Source organism: Apteryx mantelli, chromosome 10 (genome assembly GCF_036417845.1).
Source record: "Apteryx mantelli isolate bAptMan1 chromosome 10, bAptMan1.hap1, whole genome shotgun sequence".
NCBI classification, from domain to species: Eukaryota; Metazoa; Chordata; class Aves; order Apterygiformes; family Apterygidae; genus Apteryx; species Apteryx mantelli.
The window spans coordinates 5,554,130-5,575,574 of record NC_089987.1 but is presented as its reverse complement, the minus strand read 5'-3'; the positions used below and the strand labels follow the sequence as shown (position 1 = coordinate 5,575,574).

The window sequence follows — 21,445 nt, the reverse complement described above, 5'->3', positions numbered from 1 at the left end:
TGCATTTTATTTCTAATATATTTTTGTGGCAAAGGAGACCAATGTAAGGACAAGCTGTATTACCATGTTACACAAAAGACCTCTAATGTTTTTTGGTATGATTTCCTATCTCCTTCTCAACATAGTTTTATGAATTATTCACTTTCCTGAACAGTCTGAAATAGAGAATTGAGACGATTTTGGCCTTCAAAGAATCCATAAAAAAATGAGAGGTTAAGCCTTTCTTAAAACAAGCCACTGTGTAGGTGCTGATTAGCTGATGTTGAAAATATGTTGAAAGACTTGAGTTCTATTACCTTACCTCAGACTGACTTACAGTAAGCTAGTGATGCAAGGGCACTTACAAAAAATGCTCTCCGAGGGTCCAATTTTATTTACTTTATGGTTTTTTTTGTTTCTCTGAAATCTAAACAAAGCCAACAAGAGCTGAAGCTCTTCAACAGTTCTTAAAAATTATGCATTTAGAATCAAAAATGTAAACAAATGGAATTAGATCAACCTTTGAAAAATCGAGTCTAAACATTCTGAGGCCTAACTTTGCTCTGACATCAGATGGGCATGGCAATATTGTAGACAAAAAGCTTTATATTTTTTATAGATATTGTTCCACACAAGGGCTACAGCTAATGCTGCAAAAGAAAACACTGAGAAGTTAGGACATGCCAGCAGTGTGATTTCACAGCACAGCAGCCTTTTCGCTCTCCGGTACTGACTCTTCTCCAAGGGAGTCTGGCCTCCAGCCCTGTAGAGGATATATATAACGCGAGAGGGTGAGGGAAGGAAAAATGCTGTTGCCAAGTAAGGGTCTTCCAGTTGTGCAAAAGAGAGCCTTTGAATTTGTGCCCCCTCTAGAGGCAGCCTGGCTCCGGGGTTGGAAGCGGGTCCTTCTGCGTTGGAAACCCGCCATGCCATGGGGACGAAGCTCGCTCAGGGACCAACATCGGCCCTCATTCAACGCGCCTGTGAATCAGCAGCTGACGTGCCCAGAACTCCGTTGCTTCCCAGGGGCAGTCCAACATGCCCTTCGCCTCCACCAGTGGGACCTCACCCTTACTGACACTCGCTTTCTACCTCCAACTAAAACGATGCAAGCTTGAAAGGGAGAGATCCAATATGGCAAAGGTGCAGAAGGCCAAGTTTTAGAGCGGAAATGCATTATTTACTTCACTTCGTACGTCACACTGTGCAAATAAATATTTGTCATGGCATTCATTACATGAGATTGCTACCAAATGACCAGCTGGTGTGGTGGAAGCTCTGAGCAGACCTGGAAAATTGTGTGAACAAAGAAGAGTCACTCTGGGCATTTGCGCAAACGTAGCCTGCAACGTCTTGGCAACACAGAGCACCCACAAGCAAAGAGAACACCAACCTCCACCACAAAGTGCTGGTCACCAAATAACATTAAATTAATCATAAAAATTGCTGAGCCATTTTTTGAAGATCTGTTGAAATTATTTTACAGAGAAAACCAGTGCAATCTGGTCTTAGCCAGCAGAAGGCATAAACATTGCCTAATAGAGAAGAAACAAAGTTTAATTTGCTTATGGATCAGTGAAGCCCAAAAAATGTGCATGCATTTTGGGTGGACTCTGCCCTTTCTTGCAGTTTAAGCTTCAGGAGTGTGGGAGAGGAAGACAGACTTAGAGAGGAAGACAGCCCTTGCAAGCTGTATCTGCTCCCAGCTTTACTGACTGCTGCCCCAGTAATAAACAATCCAGCAGCTGAATACATAAATAAATAAGGCTATGTTAAGAGGTAAGTTTCTTTTATTTAAAAAAAATACAAACACAAACTGGTTTCTTTATGATGGTAAAGGTCATGGGGAATAAATTCGAGCAAAATTTCCTTTAGGAAAAGATATTATAAAAATATGTGGGGGATAGAACTAAAATACTGCTTGCTAAATATGGGCTCTTAAAGAGGGCAAAGGAATAATAACACAACTTCAATTCTTCTGTCCTTCTGCTCTTCAGAAGGCAATTCACTTGACTAGCAGAGAGATTCGTTTGTTTAGATATACCAGTGGTGTAAATTCAGAACTACAGCCTGTTCTCGGAAGTGTTTTTTTTTTAAATATCTTTAACTTTATTTAAAAGTATTGCAAATGCAAAGGAAGCAAAGAGAAAAAAAACAATTAAATAATCAATAAATTTTGCTTTCTTTACAGTCCTTTAAAAACAACTTAAAAATGAAACTAATAGACTGTGTCTTGCCTACCCTAGAAAGCCTGTGTACTAGCTGCATTAGGATAAAAATAGATACAGATTTTAAGAGCAGAATTACTGATTGTGTGTACAGTCATGGTAAGGAGGTGCTGGCAGTAAATATTTTTGCATTAGCACCTTTATTTGTACATTTAGAAACAGGCTTTGAAAGTTCTGCTGCTGCTGCTGCTTTTCTCTGTATAAATCATAGTCACATTTGTGGGATTATCTTTTCAATATCTAGCTTTTCATCCGATCTGTTCACAATTCAAAAGAACTGTAGCTTTCATCTCCTAGCAGTTAAGATCTAACGCTGATCAATCATGTTATGGAGCTGCAGAGAGAAATCGCAAATAATATAAAATCAAGAACCAATATTATGCTGGTATGATCAGTCCTCACTATTTAGCATTCAGAATGTGACCAGGTAGGATTGGATAGAATTAGACCCTGCAAATCAAAAGGGGGGGGGGGGAAATCAAGGCTATTTTGAATTCAAGTTCTGTCTTATCCAACTCACCAAAGCTGGGTGGTATCATGGACAAAAGGTATTAATTTTGGCCAGTCTTTTGTTTACACCAAAAAAATCCATTCCATGGAATGCTGGAAGCTTATTTTCTACTTAACAAATATTACCTTAGAATATCCTCCAGCACACTTAAATAGCACTGAAAACGATATTCCTTTCTGTAGAAGATAACATACTGTATTTGATGGGCTCTCCATTCACTTTGGACAGCTGCTTCTATAACATGCATATGCACATCACAAATCTGTCACTGAAAATCAAAATCATCTTGAGAAATCCTAGCTTGCAGTAAACATTCAGTGGTTCACTGCTGAATTTATTTGAACACAATAGACTTCCTGAGTCGCTAATACCAAGTGTCTAAAGCTCAGCTTACTGTATGCACAAAAGATTTCCAAGCAGCTCTCTGAGTTGTCAAGAAGTTAAATATTTGCAGTAACTCTGAACTGCTGAAACGGTTAGTGCTTTCTTTGCAAAGGTTCAAGCGTTCAAAATATGTCGTGTCAAGCTCCATATCCTAGCAGGCAATCTACAGTAAACATTTACAAACAGGATCTATTCAGAGACCTATGGATCATCCAGCTTGCAATGATGGCCAGCAGACTGCGAGAGGCCACTGAGAAAGCCAGCAGACGACTGCGCGTGACTTCCCATGGCACTGGGAGGCAGAAAAATAAGTTGAATAGTTCCTCAGGCAGCAATATCTGGCTCATGTGCAGTCTTCCCAATAGAGACAGGCATTGCTAGAGGCAGGAAAGACCATGAAGGCACTGAACTAGGCTGCAGCAGTTCTCAGAGCTACCTCTGGAAGAAATAAATGAAGTTTTATGAAAGGCCAGGATCAGAGAGCTGTAAAGCATCCACTATCCACTTTCAGTGCGCCCTGGGAGATCCTGGGCCCCGCTGGGAATAGAGACACGCTTTTTGTCTTTTAGATTACTCACCTCTATGCAGAATCATTATTCCAACACCAAAATGAGTTTGTGCAACACTCAGAGCAGACAAGGAACTCACTGGTCTGTGATTCTTGAAAAGGTCAGAGGTTTTCCTCAGTTATAATTATCTGAATAAAACTTGACACTTCACAAAACATGCAGGGAGTATCATTTTCGACTTTTTGTAAGTGAAGAAACAGACATGTAGAGAATGAACCATTCGTTTATGATCACGTAGATCAGTGGCAGACTCATGAAAGGAACATGTGAACCCTGGCTCAAATTATTCTCCCTCCAACTGCTAGACAACACTGCTCCCTGCACTGCTACTCCTTTCACTGAAAAGTGGATTTAGACTTTTTCATGAAAGCTTCTGAGCATTCCCTAGCGAGATCTTATATTTCTTCTTAAGCCTGCTGTTGCAATGCAAATACAGCAAATCCCTGTTACACAGACCTTGCATATCAAGCGGCAGCTGCATCAACTGTTTGCCATAGGGATGACTCTAAGGCAAAAAGCAAACCCTCACATGCACTACTCTTCTTTGCTCTTGGAACTGTTTGATAGGAATATCTGTTGCTTTTAAAAACTGTTCTGACGAGGTTCAGTAAGTTAAAGCATCTCTGCTGGCAATAGCCTGGGCAGTTCTTCCCAGCATCATAAATCATTGATGTAAAGAAACAAAATCAAAAAACATTTTTTCCTTTACAGGAAACATGAACCTTGAAGAGTATTTTGCGAGAACTGGTTATAATGGTTCCCTTGAAAAACAAGATTTGGAAACCTTAACTGATATATTCCAGCACCACATCCGTGCTGTTCCATTTGAAAATCTCAGCATCCACTGCGGGGAGAAAATTACTTTGGAGCTGGAGCACGTTTATAACAAAATTGTGAGGAAGAAGCGTGGCGGCTGGTGCATGGAGAACAATCAGCTCTTAGGCTGGGTCCTGAAATGCCTGGGGTATGATGCCAGCTTTCTGGGAGCTTATGTATTCAGTCCACATCAAAACACGTATGCCACCATCATGACCCACCTGCTCGTAAAGGTAGTTATTGATGGCAAGGCCTATATTGTTGACGCAGGCTTTGGTGTGTCCTACCAGATGTGGCAACCAATGGAACTAGTGTCTGGGAAAGACCAGCCCCAGGCTCCTGGCGTCTTTCGCTTCACGGAAAAAAATGCCATCTGGTACCTGGAGAAAATGAGACGGAAACAATATATCCCTAATCAAAATTTCTCTAGTTCTGACCTTCTAGAAAAAAAAGAGTGTCGGAAAGTTTATATGTTCAGTCTTGAGCCACGGACAGTGGAAGATTTCCGTTTCCAGTGCACGTACCTTCAGACGTCTCCTGACTCCCTGTTCACAAAGAAGTCCATCTGCACCCTCCAGACCACTGACGGCTTTCGAGCGTTAATTGGGTGGACACTCACCGAGACCACATACAATTACAAGGAAAATATGGATCTGGTGGAATTCGTAACTCTTGAGGATGAAGAGGTGGAAAAGACACTGAAAGAGAAATTCAACATAACTCTAGAGAGAAAGCTTGTCCCAATTAATGTCAAAGGATTTTACACAATTTAGACTACTGGAAAAACCTATGCTAATGCTATGCATTTACAGTATCTTCCATGGTCTGCCCAATCACTGCTGCAAGATTACAGGATTCCCTTGCAGGCAATTGAAGGAAAAATATATTAATACCAGATTAAAGTGAATTTCATGTTGGGGAAAGGGAAAAAATCAGGGATATCACACTCTTCTGCCAGGTAGACAGAATTATTTGCTGTGAAATGACTGAAGTTCAATTTTTGGCAGAAATGTAGATGAATCTGGTCATAAACTTGGGCAAGAAATACGTCTGGGGAATTCTGGAATGCCTATAGTACATAAATAGAAGTAAGGATTGTTAATTTTGATATGCTGCCATTTTTATGGTTATTATGAGAAAAAATAATCTGTGAGCATTTAGACAACTACATACACATTTAAAACTTCACTTTTCACAATATCTAACCGCTCACAGCTCATCTCATTTCCCTATCTTTAAAATGGGTATAACAATACTGTCACCTTTGAAAGGCACAATTCAGGAGGCACAAATCTTTCACCATCATCCTCAAACAAAACATAGTGGGAAAAGATTATCATCTTGTGCATCTCTTTGTTATTACTGTAGTAAACTGCCCAAAGTAATTTTTGGTATGTATGTATTTTTCCTAAGATGCAAATTGTACCTATTGCAGTGTTAATTGTGACTGATAGGTTCTAATGATATACCTGCAAGTTTTGCTTCTCCTACAAAAAAATCATCCTATTCCAGGGTGAATCAGAATGTAGTGCTTAAACGTGAGTCTCAACTGGCTGAGATTTACTTCTATCCCAAATGGGGTGCAAATTTCATATTTTTACTGTTGCAAGTTATTGCATGTATGCTGCAAGTTATTATATGTATAACGAAGGTAGAATAATGACACTAACCCCCCTATACCCTTAATTGCTACGCTGCCATCTCTTTGTGTATAGCAAATCTGGAATTCCATATGGCTACCCCATATGAATAGTGGGAAGCACAGGAGCTTTAGGGTCACAAATAAGTTTCTTTATCAAAGTGGAATAAAAAAGCAAGGAGCCAGCCAAATCTAAAGGAACCTTTTTCTTCCCAATTATTTCACAGTCACAGTTCCCCGTCTTAATGAAATTGTCGTCACACCCTTCCATGCTTCTCTGCAAAAAGCTCAAGCAAGGAAACCACTGAGAAAGGGGAAGCATTCTCAATGCATGAAAAAAATAGCAGAAACCCTGAAAAACACACTTTCTTTCCTTCTTTTCCATCTATGATAATCCTGAGTATGGTTAAAATGCTGGTTTCTCCCACTGATAGTGTATCTTTTTGTTCAAAGATGTAATCTGATCATAAATCTCACAAATGTTGTAAATGCATATTTGAAATAAATAAAGTAAAAACATAAGAATTGCTATAAACATAGACCCTTCCCCCCCCGTAACTGCATGACCCTGGTACAGTTGGTTTGCTAAGTAAATAAGGTCCGTGCAATCACGTGGTCTGATCTGCTGGCCAGCCCTCCTCACCATGAAGTTCTTGAACTGAACAGGCCAGCATCACCCAAGTTTGATAGAAATGTTGAAGACAGTAAGTTCCTACAGGTTACTGGACGAACAGCTCACAGGCTGAGGAAGGGGACGGCTGGCGGAGTCCTTGTAGTTCTCGTCTCCACAGGGCTCAGCGGTCAGCACGCTGACAGCCCCGACCTGGCCGTGCTGCTGGCTAGCAGGGCGCTGCCGATAGTGTGGGAAGGAACCGAGGCTGCTGCGGTGGCAGCTGGTTACCGTGGGTGTGCGCATGCGTGTCCTGGGACACAGGAACTGAGTGCAAAGTGGGAGGCAATACGGGGCACGAGGAAGAGCTTCCCAAGGCAAGGACTGAGTTTTTCTACCAGTGGAACTAAGGACCTTGTTTTGTAATTTGTGTTTGTATTACTATCTCATATTAAGGCCCCATTAAAGGTTTTTACTCCTTTCTAAATGATTGATCAAAATGAGGTGTTCCCCAAGGCCCTGAGGAACGTTAAGGGTTCAAAAACACTCACCGTGTCCGCTTTAGCTGGCAGAAATTCCCATCTGCGTTCCCTCAGGTCACCAAACCACTCTCCTCTAGCGTTGTTTTGTGGTGGGACCACCTCTTGCCTGGAGGCCAGCCATTAACAGATCAGTTATTTTGCCTCCATACTTCCCTGGAGATGTTTCTGCTGGTGCTCCCAGCTAATCACTCTTCCCTACCTGCTGGGGCTATGGTGTTGAGGACTTCTTGGGCAGAGGTCTACAGATTCATATTGACATTTTTAGCCGTGACTGCAAAGATACCAGATACCACCTTCTAGTATTCAGCTCTTACTAAAGATCTATAGGGCTGAAGATGATTCAAGCTTCAACCCTCCCTCTGATTCGATCTTTCATAAGCACTCTCTGAAAGCGATTTTTCCTCTAGATGTGACAAATATAACCAGGTCCTTCACTGTGGAGCATCAGATCACACGAAGGAATGTCAACACATACAGCTGTGGAACAGTTTCACAGTTTAGCTAAAGCCCTCCAAAAGCTGATGAAAGCAAAAGTTGCTAAGGTGTGAATGCCGGGCCCAAAAGGTCTCAAAGGTTTGAGATGAGAATGGTGTAAAAACAAATAAAAAACCAGAGGCATCACACTGTGTCTGCATTAGCAAGGCATTACTGTAGAAGACAGATGCTCTCCTAGACAAAGAGAGCAAACACTTCCTTGAAGAATCAGCTCTCTGAGAAGCTTGCATTCGCATTCAGAAGTTAAACATGGGATCTCACAACTGCAAGGCAGTTTGACATCTTTTGCCAGTAATACACTTTAAAGTTTTATTAACAATCTCTCTCCAAGAAAATTTTAATGAGATCCTAAACTATTGCACAGTTTTAGTTGCAGACTGTTGTTCAAATGGAGAAGGACAAACACACTGAACCCCTGACCCAGGACTTTTATAATTCCAAATGCAATTTAAAAGCATGGTATTCTAATTAACATAGAGAGAAGACAATTTCTTTTTAAATCTGAAATCTGGATTAAATCGCATTAGTTTTAATAGGAAGTGGATGCTCAGATCCCATTGATTGCTTTGCATAATCCCAGCCTAACTGCCCATTACACACACACACAGGCAATGCCCAGTGGAAAATGAGAGCCATCGGTGATTGTTAAATTGTATAATGAGTATCTTATTAGGAAATAGCCACAGATAACAGAAGAAACACGGTTCAAACTCCATAGCACCACTGAACATTTCCCCCCGCAAAAGAATCAAAGTTTAATCAGCTCATGCATTACTAAAGGAGGATACAGGATGGCTCGCTTCAGTCGGACTCTGCTCCTGTAGTTTTTAAGATCCAAAACTAAGAACAGCAGTAACAAGAAAAATCATCAAGAAAGGTGAAGTTGTTCAATACTTACACATTCCCAACATCAGCAGTTACAACAGCAATAAACACTTTGAGCCTGTCAAAGGGAGGAACAAAATTTCTCATGACAAGAGACATGCTTAACTGCGACACTGTGAACTGTCAGTGAGCACAGACTACAACGCGCACCTTTCTTTGTTCAGTCTAACAGGTACAGTAGTATAACAGACACAAACACGTCTGGTGTCTGGTTCCTCTTTAACCAATAAATTTTGGAGGTAGCCATTTTCTTTAGCAAAAACGCTTACTACTTAGTCCAGTTCACTTCTATTCTCAAGAAATGCTTTTGATTTAGAAACATGGCAATGTGGGGTTTAAAATTCTACAGCTTAGGAAGTTGTCCATGAACATGGCATTTGAGACTACATCAGAGCCAAGAAAGCTTGAATTAAGGCTTGCATTATAAATATTTCACTGCTACACTTGCATCTCTCTTGCAGCCTCTACTCTGTAGAGTACAGATTTTATATGGCAGAATGTTTCTGCCTTGCTATCTTGCATGTTTCTTCTAGGAAACCAGAGCAGACTTAACATACATACACATATATATGTGTATGTATTTATATAGTTGGAGATATAGATGGGTATTCAGAAGGTTCTATCACCTACTTAAGTGCCTGCTTGTAACTTTGGGCACTTAGATACCTTTCAAAAAGGTTTTTTTTTAGTTTTGCCTTGCTCATGATAACGCACTTTGAATGATGCTTTTAGAACTGCGTTTTACAAACTCCATGAGCAAAAAGAGATTGTGTTAAAAATCAGTAGCTGGTCTTACAGTAGCATTTCAATAGCTCACCTATCAGCTAATCAAAATTCGAACAGTAGAGCATGCAGATCTGTAGAAAATAAACCAACATCCGTCATTTCTTTACAGTTGGTGTTGGGCATGTTTAGGAAATAGAAGAACTACCCTTTTCTCTCCCCCAAATTCCTACAAGGACAGACCAGGGATTTTCTAGGAAGATACTGAGTTTGCTCAGCACATTCACTGACCCACGTACCACACCACACATATTCTAGGACAGTTGTTCCCCAGGGAATTAAATTAAATTAGGGACCAATGTATGGCAGAATGCAATTAAACCACACAAAGTTACCATGTGTTAGACTGAACAGAACTTTGCAATGCAAAAGAGTTCTCTGTGTAGAGCCTCTACAAAGAAGGACTTCACACAGTTCGTTTTAGCCACAAGAGATTATCAAAATTACCCCCAAAACTCCTTTACATGCTGTCAGTGGAACAGTGCCAAATTCACTGTCTTTCAGGGAAGTGCAATTACAGTGACATCTCGTGGTTGCTCGTGGTTCACTAGAACACACTCTCCCCCCCCCCCCAACTATCTAGCACAACTATTCAGAAATTCTCTCTCTAGTGAAGAAATGTATTCACATACATCATTTTCCTAGTAATAAGCATGGAAGAATGATGGGATGTATTCTGAGTTTTTCTTGTGATGACCAACAATAAATCATTTCTTAGCTCTGGTCACATCATCCATAGGAAGAAAAATGCCTTGCAATCATTAACTTCTTTTCAGCTGGTGATAATATATGGTCAGGTTTTAAGTAATTGAACCAGTAGCATTTAATTAGCTCTGAAAAACTATTTCAGATCATGAATCACAGATTTTCTACCTGTATGAGGCTCCCTTACTAGGTTAGAAGTATATTTCTCTTTCCACACATGATCCATCTTGAATATCTAATTAGGTGCTTTTGATATATGGATTATAGCTCATATATCATACATGCAAACTACAGACACACAACCTTTCTTTATATAATTAACTGAGTTTCATGTCTTGCTTCACTGAGTCACCTCTTATGTCCATGGTGGAAAGGCCACTACCTGCTTCAATTTAGAAAATTCTTCTTTCTCCAGAGAGTCAGCACTAAGGTTGAGTAATTCAGACATCTAGGTGGGGAAATAACAGAAAGAAATATTTCTTGTTGAAGGCTTGGATACAGAGAACTGCTACAATTTGAGACAAGACCCATACTGACATTTTTCAATCTGCCTAGTGCTGACTGACCAAAGGCCATAATGTTTCTATCCTAACACTGCTTCAGATGGCTTCACTGCCTGCTAAACAAAGAGCCACTGCAGTCAAATAATATTTGGGGACATCTGTGGCAAGCACAAAATAGGATCATTTCCTGTATCTGATTGTATTAAGGACCATTTTTTACATTAAATTAGCTAAACCACAATAATTAACCACAAAGAATCAGTTTTTATTCAGCTTTCAAACATGTTTCTGAAGCAGTTATTATGCTTCTATGACAAGACCTAGATAATTATAAGATTGGAATTTTTTGGCTGGAAAAGAGACAAGATTAGCAAACTTCTTTTGGAAGACAGAAATTAAGACTCACAATCTGCTCAAGTGTCAAACTGTAAACGTCACCCAATATTTGGCTTGCTCTAGGAAAAAAAGTTTTGCTACAAAACCCATTTTTAAATAAGCTTTATAAAAAATAAAATTCAACAAAAAGGATTTTATCTTTCTCTTCTTTTCCCAGTTTATTTTTAGAATAGTGTAAAAAAAGGGGGGTGGGGGGAAGAGTTCCTGTTATTTTTTCCCTTTTGATGAGGGCAAAGGTTTTCACTGCATAATAAAAAAAAAACAGTAAAAGTTGAATTGCCTTACTGCATTGGACAAAGCTCATCTTTACTCCACATACTTCTTCCAGATGTGATCATAAAATGTAAATACTGTTGCTCTCAATGACACATGACACTCATCCTATTCACGCATAACATTAAAAATGGCCAATGGGCTTAATGCCCCATACTCACTAAAAGTTGCTCAGAGAGGAAAGGATGTATGACATCCATTATAAACGCATCCACTTTGAAAAAAGTTTGTCATGTGGACAGCAGAAATTTCAGTGAGAACAGACTCAGATTTACAAATCTACTCTTTACATTACATAGCAAAAAATCCAAACAATCTCCAGTTCATGGTACTGTATTTGGTGGACAACATTTCTGTTAACTCCATTTGTGCAGTTCACATTAATCCTGGGGTTTTAAGAACATTTTCTTAGCTTTGCTAGGTCTTGTGTTACTATTCTCATCTTCATCTTCATCCTGGAGTACACGCTGGTCTCTTTTTTTCAAGAATTTCTTCCCTATTGTTCCCACTAATGTTTCGTATCTGTAAAGAAAATAAAAAATTGACAGCTCTTAGTAGAGACCAGAGAAAACCTCAGTGCAACAAATCAGAAATCTAATCAACAGTTTAATTAGTGTAAAAAAAAAAAAAAAGTCAGAGAAGCCTTCCTCACACCAGAGTGTAAGCAGTACGAACACTATATATTATTTGTTCTGACAGTTTTGGTCTCTTAGTAATCTGGAGCCCTGATGGAATTAGCATGGGATACATGGGTATCACATGGCAGAAAACAGCTAAAGATCTTTCACTTCCCAAAGCGATGGGGATTCTACTGAACACACAGCAAAATTCTTGTAAAATCAGTTCTGTGAGGTACGGTTTGTTTGCTTGTTTTGTTTTTGGGGGTTCTACCCCACACCCAGTGCAGTAAAATACCATCTTCCTGGCTAATACTGACTGTGTCATAAAATACAACTTACCTTCTGGCCATTTCTTCATCTGACACATCAGCCTCCATTTTATCATCCACTTCAATTTCTTCTTTCTTGGACTTAGAATTCATTTGTACCATTAACTTCTGAAAAGGAAGTAAGAAATAGCTTGAATATGTAATTCTGACATAATGTCAACTATGTTGATATTCACTGGTAAAAGAAACTAATAAGAGATGGAATCAATTTTAATACTGTTTTTCCTCATTTGCTGTATCGTACTCAGGCTAGAGCACAGTGTTACCAGGACCCCTGAAGAAAAGGCAACATGCCTCCTTGTTGCTCAGCTGAGCTTAGAGTTTGGCTTGGGGAAAGAGGCAACACAGAGTTTTTAGTGAACTGTACTATTCAAACAACCTGCAGGGCATGGCAGACATCTTCAAGAGACCAGACAATTAGATCCTAATTAACTTTCCTCGTGATGTTAGAACATAGTTCTTGAAATGGTTTTGTTAAAAAGGAAAAATAGCTGTATGGCTTTACAGTAAACTACTAGTAAAAAGAAAACAAAAAATCAGGAAGCAGCAATATGCCAGGTCACAGTGAGAAGTAGTTCAAAATAACCAGAAGAATTTCCCAGTAAATCACCTTGCATAACCTTTTTCATACCTCTTGCTTCAGTTCAGTGGCAACATTTTTATTTCTATTTTAATCTACTGCCATCACCATGAATCTCACCAGAAAGAAATTAAAGACTTTCCTGTGCAGAAGAATTTAAAGTTTGAAACTCCAAGCCCTCACTCACACAAGTAAGTGCTGAATAAACACGTCTGAATGCTTGTAGGATCGGGCTCTAAATTAAATGGCAGGTGGTAAAAAAGTGAGCTCAGTCCATTGTTTTGATGAGCAGCATGTGGGACAGTTTCCTCACCTCAGGGAAGGAAAACCTGCAGGAGTCATGCAATTACTGGTCATCAACACAAGGAGATGAAAAGCTTCTATTTATCAGATGTTGCACTGATCATCAACATTTCCTTTGAATCACAGTTTTCCCAGGTTGAAGTGCATGGGAGAATTTACGGAAGGTGCTGCGAATGCCAAACAGCAGGCAGTGCGAACATTAAAATCCCCATCCCCAAGGGTTCAATTTTCATGTGGGACCACCTCAAAACAAAACATTTAAACAGTACCTCAATTTCCGGATTGAATCCTTTAAAGGACATTCTGCCATAAAGTAGATCCTCACATGGCATAAAGCTCCTCTCTTCTATTATAAAGCTCCTGCACGAAACCCCAAAGCCAGCATTTGTCAAACAGTGCACTTTAATATAATCAAATTAAACAAATGCAAAAAGCATTCACTGTCTTCCCCCACACAAATAAACAAAACCACGGTGTATTTTATACCATCAACTACTGTCTGAAGCTTAATTGCTCTGATAAATCTTTCAGCACAAGGAGCTTGGAGTGCAAAGGAATACTTTTTGCTAGGACAGCTGTGCCAGTTCCACAAGCAAAACTAACTCTCCTGACAAAAAGCACTCTCTGCTGGTATGATTCCACCTACATTAATGCTTTTGCCAGAATAAAAATACCACATAAATATCACTCTCCAGGTGGCATTACTATACCAGCAAAAACTTCTGATTAATTTTTCATTGTGATGTTAGACCTGGCATCAGTTGAGTCTGTCAGGATATAAAACACTGTGTAATTCTCTGTTCAGCTGAGAGAGATTTCCCCTTTTCCCCTCCTTTTTTCCTCTTTTAATGAGCATGGAGCGAGGAAAGAAGCGTGACCCTGAGGCGTTCATAATACACACGTTAGATAAAAGTACTTCCTTGAATTGTTCCATCCCTCTTGCCCTCTCAAACATGTGCATACCTCCCTCAACTTCTTCATCTCCCATGTAAAATAAACTCCTAAAACCACAGAAGAATAAGGCTGAAGAGATCACTGTGTTCATTCTCCTGCCTCAAGGCAGGATCAGCTAAACACCCACCATGAACAGCAGAGGTCTGTCAAACCTGTCCTCAAAAGACTTCCAATGATGAAGACTCCACAGTCTCCCTCCGCAATCTATTCCAGTGCTTCACTAGCCTTATTGTTAGAAAAATTTCCCCAATATCCAACCAGAACCCTTCTTGCTGCAATTGAAGCTCAGTTAACTTTCTGTCATATCCACCACAGTCATGGAAAAGAGTTTATCAAAACCTTATTCAACTACAGTTAATTCCCCAGATCCCAGCTGTTTGAAAATTATATATATTCTTCCTCAATGGAATTTTTGTCCTCTTTTGACAGGACAAAAATCAAGATATTTTTAAAGTAGTCAGCACCATTTACAGCACCATTCTAAATAGCAGGAATGGACATTTGCTTCCTTATTAGCTAAGGTTTCCTTTTTTTTTTTTTTTTTGCCTATTATCTCTCCTGTTTTAAAAACAGGATTTGAAGTGAGCTGGACTCCAGAAGATGGAGCTGCCCTGAATAGACCCGATCGTGTGATTGGAGCTCAACTTGCTAACACAAGGTTTCAAATTTCTTTTTTTCAAATGAAGAGAAAAAACAGCACTGAATTGGTCCCTGAAAGAAACTAATTACATGCATCTAGAAGAAACTGTGAGAGAAAGAAAACAAAACACACAAGAAATGAAAGTAGGTCAAACTCTGGACTAGGCAACCTTGAGAATGTCCTTTAAAATACAAAGCTGAAATACCAGTCTGTCATTATTTTTGCTTGTGTTGACTGGTTATTTAAAAAAAAAATCACTATTAGCCTCCTGAAACTTCTCCCATAGAAAAAAATATTCCATTCCCACTCCACAACAATACAATGATGTATTGCACAAGAATTATCAAAGTGAACAAGCTTACTCTTTCTCCTTAAGGTCTGGTAAATCGAGATACCAGTGTTCTTCACTAATTATCTTCTTTTCTTCCTCTTCTAGCTGTTTTTTAGTTTGTGAATCCAAGCCTCTCTGCATGAACTAAAAAGAAAGACACATAAGCACACAGCTACAGTTTTTTCTACATCACATTCATTCCTGAGTATGTTCTAAATATGCAATAATTACATGACAACAATTATCCATTAAATGACATTTAACCGTTGATATAACAAGCAAATGCTTTTTGTGTTTTTTCTGGGTTTGGTCTGAATTAGGGCAATAGCCAGTGTAAAAATAAACAGCTGCTGATCTACAGCTATCTATTCCAAGTTAACAGTCAGCCACATCTATACTTAGATAAAAAGGAACAGACAAGCCCTGGTTAGTTTTGATGGTTCTGAATTGTTTCACCCCACAACCCCTCGACTTTGCAAAGATTCTTTTCATATTTGAGCAGAGGCTGGAGAAAAATTAATAACATAAATATTAGAAACAAACACCACCCATATGAATGGCACTGAAGTTCTGAACTGGGGCTTGGTCATACTAGGTTGGTGTCTTTTTGAAACATCTATTCTTTCAATCATCTTCCTCTTGTTTTCTAAAACTTCAGATTTTATTTTACAGACAGGTTTTCCTTTATAACCCAGAAGGCTAAAACATGCCTTTAGAAGTGAAAAGAGTAACTAAGGCTATGAAAAGGAGTAGTCCTCTGCATCCAGCTGTGCAAAAGGAAGCTGCTTCCCAATCTAACTTCTCATCAATGACCCACCAATCTACCAACAAAGCAGTACATGCGAGCACTTGTTAATTCACGTCAAGGAAAGTCTGCTGAGTTAGTTGAGTTTATAACAGAAATAGTTTAGGACAAGACAGCTCATTTTGCCTAATATAAGGGCATTCCTCAGAATTGCTCCCTTCGCTATCACCTTCAGCAGAGGGTGGGAACAGGCAGAGAGGAGCAGTCGCCTCTTTCACAGCTGGGAGTAGAAGAGGGCATCTGTCACGGCCCATGACAGACTGCTGAGAGAGCAAACCTATGGATCCGACATAGGTGAAACATCCCTTGTATTTCCATTTGCATCAGCGCAAGTGCCTGTTGATGCTTAAATTGGCAGTCAGCTCAATGTTAACCCATTTCACCAAACATGCTAGAGAAAAGAGAACTCTTCAAAACTTTACAGTAATAACCCTTATATTCTCACATCCCTAGGAGCTGGGACCTCCCTTTGAGTCTACAGAAAGCCTTTGAATAACCTTATCTGTCAGGAGTATGCATTTATACCAATACAATTCCCAGCAAGAGACTATTCTATCAGTAAATTTGATACACTCTCCCGTACAAAAATTGCTATGTGGCCATCAAAGCATACCTGTATAACTGCATGTGCAACACCGCAGAAGAATTTCGTATCAACTAATTCTACCCCTCTCATTTAAAGCAGTGCCACTCCTGCGTTTAGATAAGCCTGCAGGCTGACAGATAACAAGCCAGTGGAGCACATCTGTATCTTGAACATTAGCAGAGACTCAGACATACTTTTGGTTCCAGATAGAATAGACTTGGCTTGGGGATAAAACCCAAGAAGGCACCTCTAAATGCCTCCCACATCACTGAGCTTATTAAAAAAAAGAAAAAAATACACACACACACCCCTTTTCAGGCTTTACAAAATGCCCACAGCAGAACAAAACAAAAAAACCCTGAAGTAAAAGCCAATATAGTGCTAGTATCTCATTTCCCATTTGTATTTCTATTTGCATCCACGTGTACAAGTTAATGAAAGAAAAATTGACTTTTGTTTTCTGAGTCGGCCCCAAACATGTCAAAGCTTTCCAATTAAAATTACAGTATCTACTTGAGGAAAATAAGGGAATCTATCATGTGGAAAACCATACTGCTCATGGAAATTGGTTAGCCAGTCAGAAGTCTCAACAGGAGAAATTTTGTTACAAGCACCCAATTAAATAATCATTTTACATTACATTTTAAAGATTATGTTCCTACAGATTACCACAGGGAACAACTAGATTAAAAAAAAAAAGTGATCATATTTATCTAAAATGTAAACATGCATAAATGAATTAAAAAATGCCAATTGTGGTAGGCACAGAATGTGCAAATCATTAGCGGAGCTGCTATTTGGATCAGTTTACCCAAATAATGGATCCTGGATCAAATGGTGCAAGAATTAGAAGCATGAGCCACACTTTGACACCAGGAGGCGAGTGCACGGAGTCTGGCAACTGATGCAACGGGCTTTAACAGCACTGCCACTGACCACACCACCTTCCGGGCCTGGTTCATAGGGGACTTGCCCATAGAATTGTGATAATACATCTTATCAGTACCTGCGGAGGCAGCTGTCAAATGATTAATTAAAATGCTGGTAAATAAGGAGATCTGTAGAAGGAAGATGCTAAATATGAGAGTTACGTATGACCTTTTCAAGACCTACTCATCTCTTCAAAGCGGATCTACTGCTCAGACTAAACCAGCAAATGTCACGGCACGGCATTCACATGCTGTTCTTCACAGCCTTCCAAGGAAGGCATCTGAAAACTGGCTTCCGAAGTCTCCTGAGGGTTAATAAACTGGCAAAAACAGTAGCAGAAATTTCACTTAAAAAGAAAGTATTACATTACAATCAGTAAGGCTGCAATCCAGGTTAAGGGAGTCCTACTCTGCCATGATCTGCTGGCTAACTAAGTGCAACATCTACTCGTTCTGGAAAATGAGGAAAGTTATGTTTGGTTCCCTCTGCGCACCAATTTTAGTCTTTCATTAGCAGAATCTGTTAATTGTGGTAAATATTCCACCATCTTACTGTAGCAGAGTCCACCTTACATGGAGGATCGAAATGAGTCAGCTAAACTCCTTTCCACTGGCATCCTGAGAAAAATAGGGACTATGGTCTCAAATATACATGTGGAAAAAAAAATGGGTTTAAGTAAAACACCGCAAGCAAGAAGCCACAAAGGCCCAGCCACTTGTAAATATTTAATGAATATTAACATAAAAAAAAAATTAATGGCAACTCAACTTTTGCTGGTTGTTTTCCAGAAATAAAGGGCCATCAATCACACCAGGATGTACTCTGCTGAATTAGGTGTTGTATTACACGATGTGAACCAGAATCCATTAGCCACTAAACTGAGACTAATTTCACACTGGCCTTGACGTGAGATTCACAACTCCAAGGGTAATGGGTAGGTCACTATTTTATTAATGGCCTTTGCGTTTATGGGTTGGGAAAAGAGAAGGGGAAGGTAGTTAAAACTGATGCTCTGATGAGGTATTTTGTAAGCAATCGATGGGAACAGACAAGAAGAATCGCGCACAGCAAAGCAAAGAAGTATCAAGAGTAAAAGTTCCCTCAAATAAAGCAAGCAGCATTAATATTTTAATAATAACAAACAAGAAAAAGAAGAAGAAGGAAAGAGAAGAAGCCTAACTGTTTTTACTGATGATAAACAACCTGCCTGTGGAGAAACCACATGGCAAGAAAAGACGCTCGTATGGTTTTCGAGGTTTGCCTCCTGCTAGAAGGCGATTTGTGCGGACGGGGTGAAGCGGGTGTCCCGGGCCGGACCCCCGAGCCCCTCCTCGGGGTTGAAGCATCCCGAAATACGAGGCCGCAAGCGAAGACACCGGGGTGAGCGGAGCGATGCTGCTGGTGGCTGCTGGGGCTCGTCACGGGGTCACCAGCTGGAGGTGATTTTTTTTTCTTTTTAAATTACTGGACTTTTAAAAAAAATTACTGGATTTTTTTTGAATTACTGGATTTTTTTTTTTTTTGAACATGCGCTATGGGACAGTCACCCTGCCCACGGCCGCGTATGAAAGAGGTGCAGAAATGGGGGAACCAGGTGGAAACGCGGGTGGGCGGGAAGCCGAGAAGCGGGCGCGGGGCGGCGGCCCCGCACCACGCGGCGGGGAGCCCCGGCCCCCCCCCGGCCCCGGCCCCGGCCCCAGCCCCGGCCGGTCTCACCCCTCGCCGCCTCCCCGCCCCGTCCCCGTCCCCGTCCCCTCCGAGGCCCCCGCGGCCGCCCCACCTTCATGCGCAGCAGGTTCTTGGAGAGCTTGGCCTTCACCTCCGCGGCCATGGCGGCCGCCGGGCCCGCGCCGCCAGCAGGCCGCGGCCGATCCCCGCCCTCGCGTAGCGCCGCCGCCGGCGCAGGGGGCGGGGGCGGAGGGAGGAGGCCGCCGCGGCTGCGCCCTCGCGGCGCGGGGCGGCTCCGGCGAGCCCGGGGGGGGGGGGGGGTCGGCCCGAGCCCCTCTGCTTTTCCTTAAAAATAATCCCCAGGAAATAACATTGCCAAGTCGGGGGGGGGGGGGCTGCGGCGCCAGCGCACCCCGAAGGGGCAGAACCCTGCGGGCGAAGTGACGCGATCTCCAAATTTATCCCCCTTTCTGAAGCCCTGCGAGGAGCTGGCGCCTTTTTTTTTGAAAAATCCGCGCACGTGGAGAGTGGCCTGGATATCCCACGGCTGGTGCAAAATAAAATGAATAAAAGCAGCTGCCCTGTGTCCAGCTGGTGTGCGAGCCTTCACGTGGTGGTTACGGGAATGTGTGTGTGCGGGGGGAGATGGGGTCAACGAACAGGAAATCCCGCTGGATCTGCGATTCGGGGTGTGAAGCCGTGAATTGGTAGGGGAGCCCTAGATTTCTTACTAGCGCTGCGCTTGTGCGTTCTGTACGGTCGCGGATGTACAGTTTTGTCTATAAATTTCTGATAGTTACAGGAAAGGAGAGAGATATTATAAGATTTTCTCATATTGGCGTGTAGATACTGCGTGACCTATTTAGCTTTCATTTTTAAAAGTAAGCGTTGACTTTTACTTGGAAAAAAAAAATTGCAAAATAGTCATGTGATTGAAACTGGAAAACAACTGAATTGAAAGTTATTATAAAACACGTCAAACGAGTCACTCGTCCTGAATCATGACTGTTGAATTCAGCCTCGGCAGTACTCTCTTTAGGCCGCCAGGCTGGGCCCTGGTAGCTTAAGAAGAAATCCTAATGTCAAATCTCCAGTTGACTTCCAAATCACAAGCAGGTACCACAATTTCCATATACATCCTCATAAATCAGATTCCCGATGCCTGTTTGGACATGCAGTACATAAACCAGGCAATAAACTAAGAAGAGTGAGGGTGCAGTGTTCAAGAGTGTAATGAACTGGGGTGCACAAAAAGACAATCTAGGAGAAAAAGATCCCATATATTCAAAATGTAGGTCAAAGTGAGCTTGAAGAACATGTGTAAAGATTTATGTTCTAATAGAGTCCACAAAAACGTGTAATGAAGGGCAAAACCTTCAGGGAAAGGAGAAGGAAGAATTATCAATATCCAGGCATCTTTATTACACAGTTAAGCTCCATAGGTTAAAATGATTGAAACACAGAGCCACAACCACTTTTAGGACAGTGATAAAACTGCATTTAAGTGAGTAATTCTCATATATGCGGATCACCCTCATTTCCAGGGCCTGAAAATGAGTAGAAAGTGCTTAGATGTTTCTGAAATTAAAGGCCCCAGCCAGAAAGTCTCTTTGTGAGTGTGGCACATAATTCCCACTTCATTTAGCCCCGTCCAGTTTAGATCCTTCTTTTTTCACTTTAACATTTATCAGCTCTTCCCTGCAAAAGAAAGCTGGGCAGTTCTCAGTTTTACAAATACAAATATGCATCAAAGAATGAGTATATTTGTCTTAGTGAATGACTGGAATAAACTAGTACGGGAGAGCTGTTAATTAATATAATGGCATAGTACATCTTACTCTTTTTGGTGTTGTTTTCAATTTGCTGTGCATTCTAAAAATGCTTTTCGTTGATCGCTGCTGTGCATTTGAGCCCTGCGTTTAATTGCATGGCCTTCAATGTCACTCAGGTCTTTTTTCCTGAAGAGTTTCAGTTAATTTACAGTCCAGGAACGTACTTCAAATGATTCCTTCTGAATACGTTACTGTGCATCTGTCAACACTTCAGCCTTTGCGCTGCTGCTTTGCCGGGCTTTGTTCGAGGCCCTTCACACTGCTTCCTTCCCGTTCTGCCAGCATAGCAACCTGTCTCATCCGTTCTTGCAGCCCATTTCTTCAGCAAACTCCACTTTGCAACTTTTTTTTTTGGATGCAGCTGCTGCACGTATCGGTTGCCTGGTACCTTTGATGTTAAGGGGCGTGCTATCACCAACTCTTTAATCTTTGGGAGCCGAGTCTAATAATTTCCAACGCTACGCAGCAGTGTCAGTGTCTAGCTGCGAGGGGGTTGGAGGGAGGGATTTTGAGCTCGTCTAAACACGAGGGTTATTTCTAGTGTTCCCC

The 21,445-nt window shown here is 41.0% G+C and overlaps 2 protein-coding genes across 2 annotated transcripts; one reads left to right on the top strand and one right to left on the bottom strand.

Annotated features, from left to right (window-relative positions):
* The first annotated feature begins 7 nt into the window (after positions 1 to 7).
* Positions 8 to 7,144, top strand: LOC106483273 (arylamine N-acetyltransferase, pineal gland isozyme NAT-10). Its single transcript, XM_013941183.2, has 2 exons — positions 8 to 1,758; positions 4,383 to 7,144. Exons 1-2 carry the CDS (start codon positions 1,749 to 1,751, stop codon positions 5,258 to 5,260), a joined length of 888 nt encoding a protein of 295 aa, XP_013796637.1. The 5' UTR covers positions 8 to 1,748; the 3' UTR covers positions 5,261 to 7,144.
* Positions 7,145 to 10,893: 3,749 nt separating this feature from the next.
* On the bottom strand, positions 10,894 to 19,308 carry MPHOSPH6 (M-phase phosphoprotein 6). Its single transcript, XM_067302425.1, has 5 exons — positions 19,177 to 19,308; positions 15,107 to 15,219; positions 13,420 to 13,510; positions 12,278 to 12,375; positions 10,894 to 11,840 (listed from the first exon to the last, which is right to left on the bottom strand). Exons 1-5 carry the CDS (start codon positions 19,225 to 19,227, stop codon positions 11,699 to 11,701), a joined length of 495 nt encoding a protein of 164 aa, XP_067158526.1. The 5' UTR covers positions 19,228 to 19,308; the 3' UTR covers positions 10,894 to 11,698.
* Positions 19,309 to 21,445: the final 2,137 nt, after the last annotated feature.

What these genes read in the sequence shown, in the direction of transcription:
- MPHOSPH6 (XM_067302425.1), bottom strand. Translation starts at nt 19,227, where the DNA reads ATGGCCGCGGAGGTGAAGGCCAAGCTCTCCAAGAACCTGCTGCGCATG. An exon ending in CCAGACCTTAAGGAGAAAGA is followed by an intron (nt 13,511 to 15,106) that starts GTAAGCTTGTTC and finishes GGTTTCGTGCAG; the next exon opens with GAGCTTTATAATAGAAGAGA. An exon ending in GATGAAGAAATGGCCAGAAG is followed by an intron (nt 11,841 to 12,277) that starts GTAAGTTGTATT and finishes TTTTCTTTACAG; the next exon opens with ATACGAAACATTAGTGGGAA.